General features: G+C 35.4%; 1 protein-coding gene across 1 annotated transcript; it reads left to right on the top strand.

Annotated features, from left to right (window-relative positions):
• The first annotated feature begins 17,164 nt into the window (after positions 1–17,164).
• On the top strand, positions 17,165–17,800 carry LOC140144179 (uncharacterized). Its single transcript, XM_072166008.1, has one exon. The coding sequence runs from the start codon at positions 17,165–17,167 to the stop codon at positions 17,798–17,800; it is 636 nt and encodes a 211-aa protein (XP_072022109.1).
• The last annotated feature ends 285 nt before the right edge of the window (positions 17,801–18,085 follow it).

Below are 18,085 nucleotides of genomic sequence, written 5' to 3'. Positions count from 1 at the left end.
GCATTGCGGGCCTAATAAAACAACAGAAAATATTAAGAAAACGTCTCTTAGGAAAGTTTGTTTTGATGTTATTTGATTGCTTGTAGGTTTTCCGCTATCTACTCAAGATAGTATGTATTTGTAAAATACAAAGAAATTGAGAAAGGTTGAATAATGATATTTTGTTAGGCCTATCTACTGATGATAGCATTTTCAAACCTAATGAAATAATACAAAAAAGAAGGAAATCATAAGACTTAGCATGAGACGAGTCAGAAAGATCATTTGGTATATTCTTTTATATTTCATGTTTGTTTTTCTGTCTGGTTTTTTTTTTTTTTTATTATCCATTTACGGTGGAATTTGCAATTCACCCGTTGCGACATCCATCATCTTCTGTGAACGCGCGTACGCGTGAGCCCACTTACGATCTGCATCATTTACGATCTGCATCATTTACGATCTGCATCATTTACGATCTGCATCATTTTCTCGCATCGCCCTCGCAAACGGCTATCTTCTGAAGATAGCATTGCGGGTCTAATAAAACAACAGAAAATATTAAGAAAACGTCTGTTAGGAAAGTTTGTTTTGATGTTATTTGTTTGCTTGTAGGTTTTCCGCTATCTACTATATTTTGTTAGGCCTATCTACTGATGATAGCATTTTTAAACCTAATGAAATAATACAAAAATGAAGGAAATCATAAGACTTACCATGAGACGAGTCAGAAAGATCATTTGGTATATTCTTTTATATTTCATGTTTGTTTGTCTGTCTGTTTGTTAGATTTTTATCCATTTAAGGTGCAATTTGCAAATCACCCGTTGCGACATCCATCATCTTCTGTGAACACGCGTACGCGTGAGCCCACTTATGATCTGCATCATTTACGATCTGCATCATTTACGATCTGCATCATTTACGATCTGCATCATTTACGATCTGCATAATTTTCTCGCATCGCGCTCGCAAACGGCTATCTTCTGAAGATAGCATAATTTGTGGGCCTAATAATACAACAGAAAATATTAAGAAAACGTCTCTTAGGAAAGTTTGTTTTTATGTTATTTGTTTGCTTGTTAGTTTTCCGCTATCTACTCAAGATATAGTATTTATTTGTAAAATACAAAGAAATTGAGAAAGGTTGAATAATTATATTTTGTTAGGCCTATCTACTGATGATAGCATTTTCAAACCTAATGAAATAATACAAAAAAGAAAGAAATCATAAGACTTAGCATGAGACGAGTCAGAAAGATCATTTGGTATATTCTTTTATATTTCATGTCTGTCTGTCTGTCTGTTTGTTTGTTTTTTGATCCATTTACGGTGGAATTTGCAATTCACCCGTTGCGACATCCATCATCTTCTGTGAACGCGCGTACGCGTGAGCCCACTTACGATCTGCATCATTTACGATCTGCATCATTTACGATCTGCAACATTTAGGATCTGCATAAATTACGAACTACGTCATTTTCTCGCATCGCCCTCGCAAACGGCTATCTTCTGAAGATAGCATTGCGGGTCTAATAAAACAACAGAAAATATTAAGAAAACGTCTGTTAGGAAAGTTTGTTTTGATGTTATTTGTTTGCTTGTAGGTTTTCCGCTATCTACTCAAGATAGTATTTATTTGTAAAATACAAAGAAATTGAGAAAGGTTGAATAATTATATTTTGTTAGGCCTATCTACTGATGATAGCATTTTTAAACCTAATGAAATAATACAAAAATGAAGGAAATCATAAGACTTAGCATGAGACGAGTCAGAAAGATCATTTGGTAGGCTATATTCTTTTATATTTCATATTTGTTTGTCTGTCTGTTTGTTTGTTTTTTATCCATTTACGGTGCAATTTGCAAATCACCCGTTGCGACAGCCATCATCTTCTGTGAACACGCGTACGCGTGAGCCCACTTACGATCTGCATCATTTACGATCTGCATCATTTTCTCGCATCGCCCTCGCAAACGGCTATCTTCTGAAGATAGCATTGTGGGCCTAATAAAACAACAGAAAATATTAAGAAAACGTCTGTTAGAAAAGTTTATTTTGATGTTATTTGTTTGCTTGTTAGTTTTCCGCTATCTACTCAAGATAGTATTTATTTGTAAAATACAAAGAAATTGAGAAAGGTTGAATAATTATATTTTGTTAGGCCTATCTACTGATGATAGCATTTTCAAACCTAATGAAATAATACAAAAAAGAAGGAAGTCATAAGACTTAGCATGAGACGAGTCAGAAAGATCATTTGGTATATTCTTTTATATTTCATGTTTGTCTGTCTGTCTGTTTGTTTGTTTTTTATCCATTTACGTTGCAATTTGCAAATCACCCGTTGCGACATCCATCATCTTCTGTGAACGCGCGTACGCGTGAGCCCACTTACGATCTGCATCATTTACGATCTGCATCATTTTACGATCTGCATCATTTACGATCTGCATCATTTACGATCTGCATCATTTTCTCGCATCGCGCTCGCAAACGGCTATCTTCTGAAGATAGCATTGCGGGCCTAATAAAACAACAGAAAATATTAAGAAAACGTCTCTTAGGAAAGTTTGTTTTGATGTTATTTGATTGCTTGTAGGTTTTCCGCTATCTACTCAAGATAGTATGTATTTGTAAAATACAAAGAAATTGAGAAAGGTTGAATAATTATATTTTGTTAGGCCTATCTACTGATGATGATGGCATTTTTAAACCTAATGAAATAATACAAAAATGAAGGAAATCATAAGACTTAGCATGAGACGAGTCACAAAGATCATTTGGTATATTCTTTTATATTTCATGTTTGTTTGTCTGTCTGTTTGTTAGATTTTTATCCATTTAAGGTGCAATTTGCAAATCACCCGTTGCGACATCCATCATCTTCTGTGAACGCGCGTACGCGTGAGCCCACTTATGATCTGCATCATTTACGATCTGCATCATTTACGATCTGCATCATTTACGATCTGCATCATTTACGATCTGCATCATTTTCTCGCATCGCGCTCGCAAACGGCTATCTTCTGAAGATAGCATAATTGCGGGCCTAATAATACAACAGAAAATATTAAGAAAACGTCTCTTAGGAAAGTTTGTTTTGATGTTATTTGTTTGCTTGTTAGTTTTCCGCTATCTACTCAAGATATAGTATTTATTTGTAAAATACAAAGAAATTGAGAAAGGTTGAATAATTATATTTTGTTAGGCCTATCTACTGATGATAGCATTTTCAAACCTAATGAAATAATACAAAAAAGAAAGAAATCATAAGACTTAGCATGAGACGAGTCAGAAAGATCATTTGGTATATTCTTTTATATTTCATGTCTGTCTGTCTGTCTGTTTGTTTGTTTTTTATCCATTTACGGTGGAATTTGCAATTCACCCGTTGCGACATCCATCATCTTCTGTGAACGCGCGTACGCGTGAGCCCACTTACGATCTGCATCATTTACGATCTGCATCATTTACGATCTGCATCATTTACGATCTGCATCATTTACGATCTGCATCATTTTCTCGCATCGCCCTCGCAAACGGCTATCTTCTGAAGATAGCATTGCGGGTCTAATAAAACAACAGAAAATATTAAGAAAACGTCTGTTAGGAAAGTTTGTTTTGATGTTATTTGTTTGCTTGTAGGTTTTCCGCTATCTACTCAAGATAGTATTTATTTGTAAAATACAAAGAAATTGAGAAAGGTTGAATAATTATATTTTGTTAGGCCTATCTACTGATGATAGCATTTTTAAACCTAATGAAATAATACAAAAATGAAGGAAATCATAAGACTTAGCATGAGACGAGTCAGAAAGATCATTTGGTAGGCTATATTCTTTTATATTTCATATTTGTTTGTCTGTCTGTTTGTTTGTTTTTTTATCCATTTACGGTGCAATTTGCAAATCACCCGTTGCGACAGCCATCATCTTCTGTGAACACGCGTACGCGTGAGCCCACTTACGATCTGCATCATTTACGATCTGCATCATTTTCTCGCATCGCCCTCGCAAACGGCTATCTTCTGAAGATAGCATTGTGGGCCTAATAAAACAACAGAAAATATTAAGAAAACGTCTGTTAGAAAAGTTTATTTTGATGTTATTTGTTTGCTTGTTAGTTTTCCGCTATCTACTCAAGATAGTATTTATTTGTAAAATACAAAGAAATTGAGAAAGGTTGAATAATTATATTTTGTTAGGCCTATCTACTGATGATAGCATTTTCAAACCTAATGAAATAATAAAAAAAGAAGGAAGTCATAAGACTTAGCATGAGACGAGTCAGAAAGATCATTTGGTATATTCTTTTATATTTCATGTTTGTCTGTCTGTCTGTTTGTTTGTTTTTTATCCATTTACGTTGCAATTTGCAAATCACCCGTTGCGACATCCATCATCTTCTGTGAACGCGCGTACGCGTGAGCCCACTTACGATCTGCATCATTTACGATCTGCATCATTTTACGATCTGCATCATTTACGATCTGCATCATTTACGATCTGCATCATTTTCTCGCATCGCGCTCGCAAACGGCTATCTTCTGAAGATAGCATTGCGGGCCTAATAAAACAACAGAAAATATTAAGAAAACGTCTCTTAGGAAAGTTTGTTTTGATGTTATTTGATTGCTTGTAGGTTTTCCGCTATCTACTCAAGATAGTATGTATTTGTAAAATACAAAGAAATTGAGAAAGGTTGAATAATGATATTTTGTTAGGCCTATCTACTGATGATGATGGCATTTTTAAACCTAATGAAATAATACAAAAATGAAGGAAATCATAAGACTTAGCATGAGACGAGTCACAAAGATCATTTGGTATATTCTTTTATATTTCATGTTTGTTTGTCTGTCTGTTTGTTTTGATTTTTATCCATTTAAGGTGCAATTTGCAAATCACCCGTTGCGACATCCATCATCTTCTGTGAACGCGCGTACGCGTGCGCCCACTTATGATCTGCATCATTTACGATCTGCATCATTTTCTCGCATCGCCCTCGTAAACGGCTATCTTCTGAAGATAGCATTGCGGGCCTAATAAAACAAAAGAAAATATTAAGAAAACGTCTGTTAGGAAAGTTTGTTTTGATGTTATTTGTTTGCTTGTAGGTTTTCCGCTATCTACTCAAGATAGTATTTATTTGTAAAATACAAAGAAATTGAGAAAGGTTGAATAATTATATTTTGTTAGGCCTATCTACTGATGATAGCATTTTTAAACCTAATGAAATAATACAAAAATGAAGGAAATCATATAGACTTAGCATGAGACGAGTCAGAAAGATCATTTGGTATATTCTTTTATATTTCATGTTTGTTTGTCTGTCTGTCTGTTTGTTAGATTTTTATCCATTTAAGATGCAATTTGCAAATCACCCGTTGCGACATCCATCATCTTCTGTGAACACGCGTACGCGTGAGCCCACTTACGATCTGCATCATTTACGATCTGCATCATTTACGATCTGCATCATTTACGATCTGCATCATTTTCTCGCATCGCGCTCGCAAACGGCTATCTTCTGAAGATAGCATTGCGGGCCTAATAAAACAACAGAAAATATTAAGAAAACGTCTCTTAGGAAAGTTTGTTTTGATGTTATTTGATTGCTTGTAGGTTTTCCGCTATCTACTCAAGATAGCCTAGTATGTATTTGTAAAATACAAAGAAATTGAGAAAGGTTGAATAATTATATTTTGTTAGGCCTATCTACTGATGATGATAGCATTTTTAAACCTAATGAAATAATACAAAATGAAGGAAATCATAAGACTTAGCATGAGACGAGTCACAAAGATCATTTGGTATATTCTTTTATATTTCATGTTTGTTTGTCTGTCTGTTTGTTTGTTTTTTATCCATTTAAGGTGCAATTTGCAAATCACCCGTTGCGACATCCATCATCTTCTGTGAACGCGCGTACGCGTGAGCCCACTTACGATCTGCATCATTTACGATCTGCATCATTTACGATCTGCATCATTTTCTCGCATCGCGCTCGCAAACGGCTATCTTCTGAAGATAGCATTGCGGGCCTAATAAAACAACAAAAAATATTAAGAAAACGTCTCCTAAGAAAGTTTGTTTTGATGTTATTTGTTTGCTTGTAGGTTTTCCGCTATCTACTCAAGATAGTATTTATTTGTAAAATACAAAGAAATTGAGAAAGGTTGAATAATTATATTTTGTTAGGCCTATCTACTGATGATAGCATTTTTAAACCTAATGAAATAATACAAATATGAAGGAAATCATAAGACTTACCATGAGACGAGTCAGAAAGATCATTTGGTATATTCTTTTTATATTTCATGTTTGTTTGTCTGTCTGTTTGTTAGATTTTTATCCATTTAAGGTGCAATTTGCAAATCACCCGTTGCGACATCCATCATCTTCTGTGAACACGCGTACGCGTGAGCCCACTTACGATCTGCATCATTTACGATCTGCATCATTTTCTCGCATCGCGCTCGCAAACGGCTATCTTCTGAAGATAGCATTGCGGGCCTAATAAAACAACAGAAAATATTAAGAAAACGTCTCTTAAGAAAGTTTGTTTTGAAGTTATTTGTTTGCTTGTAGGTTTTCCGCTATCTACTCAAGATAGTATTTATTTGTAAAATACAAAGAAATTGAGAAAGGTTGAATAATTATATTTTGTTAGGCCTATCTACTGATGATAGCATTTTTAAACCTAATGAAATAATACAAAAATGAAGGAAATCATAAGACTTACCATGAGACGAGTCAGAAAGATCATTTGGTATATTCTTTTATATTTCATGTTTGTTTGTCTGTCTGTTTGTTAGATTTTTATCCATTTAAGGTGCAATTTGCAAATCACCCGTTGCGACATCCATCATCTTCTGTGAACGCGCGTACGCGTGAGCCCACTTACGATCTGCATCATTTACGATCTGCATCCTTTACGATCTGCATCATTTACGATCTGCATCATTTTCTCGCATCGCGCTCGCAAACGGCTATCTTCTGAAGATAGCATAATTTGTGGGCCTAATAATACAACAGAAAATATTAAGAAAACGTCTTTTAGGAAAGTTTGTTTTGATGTTATTTGTTTGCTTGTTAGTTTTCCGCTATCTACTCAAGATATAGTATTTATTTGTAAAATACAAAGAAATTGAGAAAGGTTGAATAATTATATTTTGTTAGGCCTATCTACTGATGATAGCATTTTCAAACCTAATGAAATAATACAAAAAAAGAAGGAAATCATAAGACTTAGCATGAGACGAGTCAGAAAGATCATTTGGTATATTCTTTTATATTTCATGTTTGTTTGTCTGTCTGTTTGTTTGTTTTTATCCATTTACGGTGGAATTTGCAATTCACCCGTTGCGACATCCATCATCTTCTGTGAACGCGCGTACGCGTGAGCCCACTTACGATCTGCATCATTTACGATCTGCATCATTTTACGATCTGCATCATTTACGATCTGCATCATTTACGATCTGCATCATTTTCTCGCATCGCGCTCGCAAACGGCTATCTTCTGAAGATAGCATTGCGGGCCTAATAAAACAACAGAAAATATTAAGAAAACGTCTCTTAGGAAAGTTTGTTTTGATGTTATTTGATTGCTTGTAGGTTTTCCGCTATCTACTCAAGATAGCCTAGTATGTATTTGTAAAATACAAAGAAATTGAGAAAGGTTGAATAATTATATTTTGTTAGGCCTATCTACTGATGATGATAGCATTTTTAAACCTAATGAAATAATACAAAATGAAGGAAATCATAAGACTTAGCATGAGACGAGTCACAAAGATCATTTGGTATATTCTTTTATATTTCATGTTTGTTTGTCTGTCTGTTTGTTTGTTTTTTATCCATTTAAGGTGCAATTTCCAAATCACCCGTTGCGACATCCATCATCTTCTGCGAACGCGCGTGCGCATGAGCCCACTTACGATCTGCATCATTTACGATCTGCATCATTTACGATCTGCATCATTTACGATCTGTATCATTTACGATCTGCATCATTTACGATCTGCATCCTTTACGATCTGCATCATTTACGATCTGCATCATTTTCTCGCATCGCGCTCGCAAACGGCTATCTTCTGAAGATAGCATAATTTGTGGGCCTAATAATACAACAGAAAATATTAAGAAAACGTCTTTTAGGAAAGTTTGTTTTGATGTTATTTGTTTGCTTGTTAGTTTTCCGCTATCTACTCAAGATATAGTATTTATTTGTAAAATACAAAGAAATTGAGAAAGGTTGAATAATTATATTTTGTTAGGCCTATCTACTGATGATAGCATTTTTAAACCTAATGAAATAATACAAAAATGAAGGAAATCATAAGACTTAGCATGAGACGAGTCACAAAGATCATTTGGTATATTCTTTTATATTTCATGTTTGTTTGTCTGTCTGTTTGTTTGTTTTTATCCATTTAAGGTGCAATTTGCAAATCACCCGTTGCGACATCCATCATCTTCTGTGAACGCGCGTACGCGTGAGCCCACTTATGATCTGCATCATTTACGATCTGCATCATTTACGATCTGCATCATTCACGATCTGCATCATTTACGATCTGCATCATTTTACGATCTGCATCATTTACGATCTGCATCATTTACGATCTGCATCATTTTCTCGCATCGCGCTCGCAAACGGCTATCTTCTGAAGATAGCATTGCGGGCCTAATAAAACAACAAAAAATATTAAGAAAACGTCTCTTAAGAAAGTTTGTTTTGATGTTATTTGTTTGCTTGTAGGTTTTCCGCTATCTACTCAAGATAGTATTTATTTGTAAAATACAAAGAAATTGAGAAAGGTTGAATAATTATATTTTGTTAGGCCTATCTACTGATGATAGCATTTTTAAACCTAATGAAATAATACAAATATGAAGGAAATCATAAGACTTACCATGAGACGAGTCAGAAAGATTATTTGGTATATTCTTTTATATTTCATGTTTGTTTGTCTGTCTGTTTGTTAGATTTTTATCCATTTAAGGTGCAATTTGCAAATCACCCGTTGCGACATCCATCATCTTCTGTGAACACGCGTACGCGTGAGCCCACTTACGATCTGCATCATTTACGATCTGCATCATTTTCTCGCATCGCGCTCGCAAACGGCTATCTTCTGAAGATAGCATTGCGGGCCTAATAAAACAACAGAAAATATTAAGAAAACGTCTCTTAGGAAATTTTGTTTTGATGTTATTTGATTGCTTGTAGGTTTTCCGCTATCTACTCAAGATAGCCTAGTATGTATTTGTAAAATACAAAGAAATTGAGAAAGGTTGAATAATTATATTTTGTTAGGCCTATCTACTGATGATAGCATTTTTTAAACCTAATGAAATAATACAAAATGAAGGAAATCATAAGACTTAGCATGAGACGAGTCACAAAGATCATTTGGTATATTCTTTTATATTTCATGTTTGTTTGTCTGTCTGTTTGTTTGTTTTTTATCCATTTAAGGTGCAATTTGCAAATCACCCGTTGCGACATCCATCATCTTCTGTGAACGCGCGTACGCGTGAGCCCACTTACGATCTGCATCATTTACGATCTGCATCATTTACGATCTGCATCATTTACGATCTGTATCATTTACGATCTGCATCATTTACGATCTGCATCATTTACGATCTGCATCATTTACGATCTGCATCATTTTCTCGCATCGCGCTCGCAAACGGCTATCTTCTGAAGATAGCATAATTTTCGGGCCTAATAATACAACAGAAAATATTAAGAAAACGTCTTTTAGGAAAGTTTGTTTTGATGTTATTTGTTTGCTTGTTAGTTTTCCGCTATCTACTCAAGATATAGTATTTATTTGTAAAATACAAAGAAATTGAGAAAGGTTGAATAATTATATTTTGTTAGGCCTATCTACTGATGATAGCATTTTCAAACCTAATGAAATAATACAAAAAAGAAGGAAATCATAAGACTTAGCATGAGACGAGTCAGAAAGATCATTTGGTATATTCTTTTATATTTCATGTTTGTTTGTCTGTCTGTTTGTTTGTTTTTATCCATTTACGGTGGAATTTGCAATTCACCCGTTGCGACATCCATCATCTTCTGTGAACGCGCGTACGCGTGAGCCCACTTACGATCTGCATCATTTACGATCTGCATCATTTACGATCTGCATCATTTACGATCTGCATCATTTACGATCTGCATCATTTTCTCGCATCGCCCTCGCAAACGGCTATCTTCTGAAGATAGCATTGCGGGTCTAATAAAACAACAGAAAATATTAAGAAAACGTCTGTTAGGAAAGTTTGTTTTGATGTTATTTGTTTGCTTGTAGGTTTTCCGCTATCTACTCAAGATAGTATTTATTTGTAAAATACAAAGAAATTGAGAAAGGTTGAATAATTATATTTTGTTAGGCCTATCTACTGATGATAGCATTTTTAAACCTAATGAAATAATACAAAAATGAAGGAAATCATAAGACTTAGCATGAGACGAGTCAGAAAGATCATTTGGTATATTCTTTTATATTTCATGCTTGTTTGTCTGTCTGTTTGTTTGTTTTTATCCATTTACGGTGGAATTTGCAAATCACCCGTTGCGACATCCATCATCTTCTGTGAACGCGCGTACGCGTGAGCCCACTTACGATCTGCATCATTTACGATCTGCATCATTTACGATCTGCATCATTTTCTCGCATCGCCCTCGCAAACGGCTATCTTCTGAAGATAGCATTGCGGGCCTAATAAAACAACAGAAAATATTAAGAAAACGTCTGTTAGGAAAGTTTGTTTTGATGTTATTTGTTTGCTTGTAGGTTTTCCGCTATCTACTCAAGATAGTATTTATTTGTAAAATACAAAGAAATTGAGAAATGTTGAATAATTATATTTTGTTAGGCCTATCTATTGATGATAGCATTTTTAAACCTAATGAAATAATACGAAAATGAAGGAAATCATAAGACTTAGCATGAGGCGAGTCAGAAAGATCATTCGGTATATTCTTTTATATTTCATGTTTGTTTGTCTGTCTGTTTGTTTGTTTTTTCTCCATTTACGGTGCAATTTGCAAATCACCCGTTGCGACATCCATCATCTTCTGTGAACTCGCGTACGCGTGAGCCCACTTACGATCTGCATCATTTACGATCTGCATCATTTACGATCTGTATTATTTACGATCTGCATCATTTTCTCGCATCGCGCTCGCAAACGGCTATCTTCTGAAGATAGCATAATTTGCGGGCCTAATAATACAACAGAAAATATTAAGAAAACGTCTGTTAGGAAAGTTTGTTTTGATGTTATTTGTTTGCTTGTTAGTTTTCCGCTATCTACTCAAGATAGTATTTATTTGTAATATAAAGAAATTTTGAAAGGTTGAATAATTATATTTTGTTAGGCCTATCTACTGATGATAGCATTTTTAAACCTAATGAAATAATACAAAAAAGAAGGAAATAATAAAAGTTAGCATGAGACGAGTCAGAAAGATCATTTGGTATATTCTTTTATATTTCATGTTTGTTTGTCTGTCTGTTTGTTCGTTTTTTATCCATTTACGGTGCAATTTGCAAATCACCCGTTGCGACATCCATCATCTTCTGTGAACGCGCGTACGCGTGAGCCCACTTGCGATCTGCATCATTTACGATCTGCATCATTTACAATCTGCATCATTTACGATCTGCATCATTTACGACCTGCATCATTTTCTCGCATCGCGATCGCAAACGGCTATCTTCTGAAGATAGCATTGCGGGCCTAATAAAACAACAGAAAATATTAAAAACACGTCTGTTAGGAAAGTTTGTTTTGATGTTATTAATGTTTGCTTGTAGGTTTTCCGCTATCTACTCAAGATAGTATTTATTTGTAAAATACAAAGAAATTGAGAAAGGTTGAATAATTATATTTTGTTAGGCCTATCTACTGATGATAGCATTTTTAAACCTAATGAAATAATACAAAAATGAAGGAAATCATAAGACTTAGCATGAGACGAGTCAGAAAGATCATTTGGTATATTCTTTTATATTTCATGCTTGTTTGTCTGTCTGTTTGTTTGTTTTTATCCATTTACGGTGGAATTTGCAAATCACCCGTTGCGACATCCATCATCTTCTGTGAACGCGCGTACGCGTGAGCCCACTTACGATCTGCATCATTTACGATCTGAAGATAGCATTGCGGGCCTAATAAAACAACAGAAAATATTAAAATAACGACTGTTAGGAAAGTTTGTTTTGATGTTATTTGTTTGCTTGTAGGTTTTCCGCTATCTACTCAAGATAGTATTTATTTGTAAAATACAAAGAAATTGAGAAAGGTTGAATAATTATATTTTGTTAGGCCTATCTACTGATTGATGATAGCATTTTTAAACCACCCGTTGCGACATCCATCATCTTCTGTGAACGCGCGTACGCGTGAGCCCACTTACGATCTGCATCATTTACGATCTGAAGATAGCATTGCGGGCCTAATAAAACAACAGAAAATATTAAAATAACGACTGTTAGGAAAGTTTGTTTTGATGTTATTTGTTTGCTTGTAGGTTTTCCGCTATCTACTCAAGATAGTATTTATTTGTAAAATACAAAGAAATTGAGAAAGGTTGAATAATTATATTTTGTTAGGCCTATCTACTGATTGATGATAGCATTTTTAAACCTAATGAAATAATACAAAAAGAAGGAAATCATAAAACTTAGCATGAGACGAGTCAGAAAGATCATTTGGTATATTCTTTTATATTTCATGTTTGTTTGTCTGTCTGTTTGTCTGTTTTTTTGTTTGTTTGTTTGTTTGATTGTTTGTTTTTTTATCTACCCAAGATACCATTTACGGTGCGATTTGCAAATCACCCGTTGCGACATGCATCATCTTCTGTGAACACGCGCGAGCCCACTTACGGCATGCATCATTTACGATCTGCATCATTTTCTCGGTACGCGCCCGCAAACGGCTATCTTCTGAAGATAGCATTTCGGGCCTAATAAATACATAGCATTTAGAATCTCATCCCGATTCATTGCATCTTTCTGCTCTAGAAGTAATGTTTCACATTATTTTCTCTAAATTTTACTTCATCATGTATATAGCAGCGATTTTTTTTCTTTCTAATACATTAGTTTCGATCTGAAAGTTTAAAGCGAAATTACAGACTCATCACTTTTGGCGCCCGCAAACGGCTATCTTCTGAAGATAGCATTGCGGGCCTAATAAATAAATAGCATTTAGAATCTCATCCCGATTCATTGCATCTTTCTACTCTAGAAGTAATGTTTTACATTATTTTCTCTAAATTTTTACTTCATCATTGGGTTCATATTACACTAAATCCGCCAGCGAAGCGGTTTCCGGTAAAAGTTTATCACGCCTATAGTCCCAAACTTTGCATAAAAATTCTAGAAAATCTGTACAATATTAACAATTTTAGTGTTGAAAATCGTGTTTTACTAGAACTTGTGAATGTGATCTCTACAAATTTGTAAAGAAAATGCGAAAATTTGAGTGATATTTACGATTATATGCGCATGAACAAACGAGGTCAGAAAGCGGTTAGCAGTCGGATGTAAACACAGGAAAATGTGACCTTTTTATATAGCACTAATTTTCTGAAAAATTAGTCGGACCTAAAATGTGTAGTCATTTTCAGAAATGTTATGCAGAATTTTGTTCTAGTTAAGATGATATCAAATATATATTTCAAAGTTGGACGTAACTCGTCTTATGGCCAAAACGCGTGACCCCTATAAATTAGCACGTAAAGTCTCTGGAAAGCTTTTCTGTGGTATGACCCTTTATCTCCGTTCAGCAGACAAAAACGACAACCAACGGGCATTTAAATTTAAGCTATCTGCAGTTGATAGCAATATCACACTCATCCGACAAACACCAAAATGACATAAAACAGATAGAGAAATGTAAAAGCTTTATTTCAAAGTTTGTTTCAGTGTCATACAGTATTCGGTTCTTGAGATATTTCAATTTTAATATTACCCATGTAAATCAATGCAGGAGCTCTATAGACACCGGCACCAGAATCGAGCAAATTACGGCATGTCTCGCCACATTTTCTTTTAGTATAAAAATCGGCACTAGGCCGAATGCAAAGCTATAAAGAAATATTAAAATGACGAAGCTGACCAAAATTGCTATCTTCAGAAGAAAGAAAGCAAAATAATAATAATAATAATAATAATATTAAAAACAAAACAAAACAAAAAAACATTGCCTAGCACGCGTTGTAGATGATGATTCAGTACGGCGCGAAACGGTAAAACTGCATTGAACGGGGATGATTCAGTACGGCGCGAAACGGTAAAACTGCATTGAACGGGGTTACGCGCTCAGAGAAAAATCGGCATGCCGACTGCAGAGCTATAAAGAAATGTAAAAATAACGAAGCTGACCAAAATTTTAAACGGCACTTATAAAGCAGAGATTATCATCTGCCTGTTTCTCTATTTTTACCTCTTTTTTCTCCCTTTTTTTTAATAGCGCGGCATAGGGCCTATTATAGGCCGATTTTTTATAGGCCGAATGCCGATTTTTTAAATTCGGGCAGAGTAACCGTGCGAGTTTTAGGATTTTTTCGCTATATCTACTGAAGATAGCATTTAGAATCTCATCCCGATTCATTGCATCTTCTACTCTAGAAGTAATATTTTACATTATTTTTTGTGTACATCATGGAGCTCGGAGTATTATCTATCTAATACATTAGTTCCGATCTGAAAGTTTAAAGCGAAATTACAGACTCATCACTTTCCGTATCTGACTGTTTTTCTATTTTTACCTCTTTTTTGCCCCCTTTTTTCTTATAGCTTGGCATATAGGGCGAATTCCGAGAAAGATCATTTGGTATATTTTATTTATATTTCATGTTTGTTTGTCTGTTTGTTTGTTTGTTTGTTTTTTATCTACCCAAGATACCATTTACGGTGCGATTTGCAAGTCACCCGTTGTGACATGCATCATCCTCTGTGAACACGCGCGAGCCCACTTACGGCATGCATCATTTTCTCGGAACGCGCCCGCAAACGGCTATCTTCTGAAGATAGCATTGGAGACCTAATAAATAAATAGCATTTAGAATCTCATCCCGATTCATTGCATCTTTCTACTCTAGAAGCAATGTTCTACATTATTTTCTCTAAATTTTTACTTCATTATGTAGCGGCGAATTTTTACCTCTTTTTTGCTCCTTTTTTTCTTATAGCTTGGCATATAGGCCGAATGCCGAGAAAGATCATTTAGTATATTTTTTTTATATTTCATGTTTGTTTGTCTGTCTGTTTGTTTGTTTTTTATCTACCCAAGATACCATTTAGGGTCCGATTTGCAAATCACCAGTTGCGACATGCATCATCTTCTGTGAACACGCGCGAGCCCACTTACGGCATGCATCATTTACGATCTGCATCATTTTCTCGGAACTCGCCCGCAAATGGCTATCTTCTGAAGATAGCATTGCGGGCCTAAATAGCATTTAGAATCTCATCCCGATTCATTGTATCTTTCTACTCTAGAAGTAATGTTTCACATTATTTGCTCTCAATTTTTACTTCATCATATAGCGGAGAAGTTTTTCTTTCTAATACATTAGTTCCGATCTGAAAGTTTAAAGCGAAATTACAGACTCATCACTTTCCGCATCTGACTGTTTTTCTATTTTTATCTCTTTTTTGCCCCCTTTTTTCTTATAGCTTGGCATATAGGCCGCATGCCGAGAAATATCATTTGGTATATTTTTTTTATATTTCACGTTTGTTTGTTTGTTTGTTTGTTTGATTGATTTGTTACGAGTCGTACTTGACTCAAGGCCAAAATCACCTTTTTCCCGAACTCACACGAATGCACAACACAAATACACTGTTTGTTTAAGCTAACAAAATCTAAGTCTTTAATTGAAAACAGAGTATGATTGGTACATAAAATAACAATATCGCATATTCAATAAAATCACACAATGACAGTTTTACTATATCAGTACTTAACCAGCTGTCTTCTTGTTGGTGATCCTAGAGTTCTTGCAATGTTCTGGACGACTGATGTAATATATCCTTATTCACTTGTCCTGCGAAAATCAGCGAAGTCCATAGTACACTTGCATTTATAAATCCTTGCGTATAAAATCCTCATACGAAAATGATGATGCTTCCTCCAATCTCCTTTGCGCTGCTATCTCCACAAATATATCTCCTTGCGATGCTTTCTCCACAAATATATCTCCTTGCGCTGCTTTCTCCAAAAATGGTGTTTCTTTCACCAATCACTCTGTTTCCAGGGAACAGGTTTCTTTAACACAGCTCCGCTGTTTTTTGACAGATGCGTGGCCTTCACAAACCCAGCAAACTCCAGCAATTTGACAGAAGAACTTTTAATCCTTTGATGAGGAAGAGCACTTTTGTGTGCTCGCTGTCTTCTTCGTTGCTGTATTAAAATTAGCTCAATTATTGGCTATATAACTGGTTAAAATGTACTTCTCTTTTTTGAAGCACGAAGACCATTACACACATGTGGAGTTTTCAATCTCCCATGACATTCTGTAAAGTCCCAACAAAAGCCTCCAGCTTTTTATATCAGTACTCATGCAAAAAACCCATCATCTATTAATAAACCATTACTTCAATCACATTTTCACAACATTGCTGCAATCTTGGGATTTCCCAAGATTAATTATACACATTCACCTTTCACATTACATCACTTCCTGGGGGGTTTTCCTTATGGTGCAATAATGAACTGGGGATTTCCAAGTTCCAAACATAGCTCAGACTTTGTTTACAATAATTTGGGGGAATTCCAAAAATGACTTTCCACACCATTATCTTGCACATACAAGGGGGTTTCCCATCTCATGAAATATACTTTCAGCTTGTAAACAAAGTTAAATAATTAAATTAAATCAAATTCCTCAGGGCACATCACAGATTGTTTGTTTGTTTTTTATCTACCCAAGATGCTATTTACGGTGCGATTTTGCAAATCACCCGTTGCGACATGCATCATCTTCTGTTCTTCAGAATGACCACTGGTGATCCACTTTTCCCGCGGGATTGACCGCTGCTTCCGGCGATTTTCGCATGGAGTACTCGTAGAGGAAGATGAAATATTTAACAGCCACGATGTAGTTTCGTTGTTCACAAATACACCAATTCAGGAGACAATGGAAATCATAAAAGAGAGACTTAAAGAGGACACAACATTGAAAAATAGGACACTTTTAACAGTCAATGACATTATGGATCTACTAGAATTCATATTAACAACCACTTACTTCACGTTCAGAGGGGTGATCTACCGGCAAAGATTCGGCGCTGCTATGGGTAGTCCTGTTAGTGCAATAATAGCTAATCTGTTCATGGAATGGTTGGAGAAGAAGGCCATCGCCACTGCACCATTGGAATGCAAACCCCGTCTATGGCGTCGTTATGTCGATGACGTGTTGGAAATCATCAAGAAAGACACAACAAAACAACTTACAGAACACCTGAACGGAGTAGACACCACGGGCAACATTAAGTTCACTTACGAGGAAGAGCAAAATGGCAAGCTCCCATTCTTAGACACACTCATTGTAAGAAAGGAGGATGGTAGTGTTAAACTGTTGGTCTACAGAAAGAAAACCCATACCGATCAGTACTTGAACTTTTATTCGGCGTCGTCAAAACTTTACTGGACAGAATGCATACCATCGTCACAGAAGACAAGGAAGAGGAGGAGAGTAGAATTAAGAAGGCAGTGTACAGTTGTGGATACCCAATGTGGGCTTTTGACAAAGCAAAATAACAGGTGGAAGTAAAAGCAGATTTGGACAAGACCAAAAGAGAGCGGAAGAACACCAATCAGGACACAGAAACTAAAGGCATGGTAATTATCCCTTATGTAGAAGGCCTATCAGAGAAACGCCAGAGGATCTTCAAAAAACATAAGATTCCTGTCGCCATGAAGCCACACAACACGTTGAAAAGGTTACTTGTACACCCAAAGGATAAAGTCGATACCACCAAGACCAGTGGAGTAGTGTATGAAATTGAGTGTAAAGGATGTGACAAGTCCTATATTGGCGAGACGGACGTCCGTTTGG

The sequence above is a fragment of the Amphiura filiformis genome, chromosome 2, assembly GCF_039555335.1.
Source record: "Amphiura filiformis chromosome 2, Afil_fr2py, whole genome shotgun sequence".
NCBI classification, from domain to species: domain Eukaryota; kingdom Metazoa; phylum Echinodermata; class Ophiuroidea; order Amphilepidida; family Amphiuridae; genus Amphiura; species Amphiura filiformis.
Note: the sequence above shows the minus strand (reverse complement) of the source record. Positions and strands in the feature narration are given on the sequence as shown.

What these genes read in the sequence shown, in the direction of transcription:
- LOC140144179 (XM_072166008.1), top strand. Translation starts at nt 17,165, where the DNA reads ATGGAAATCATAAAAGAGAGACTTAAAGAGGACACAACATTGAAAAAT.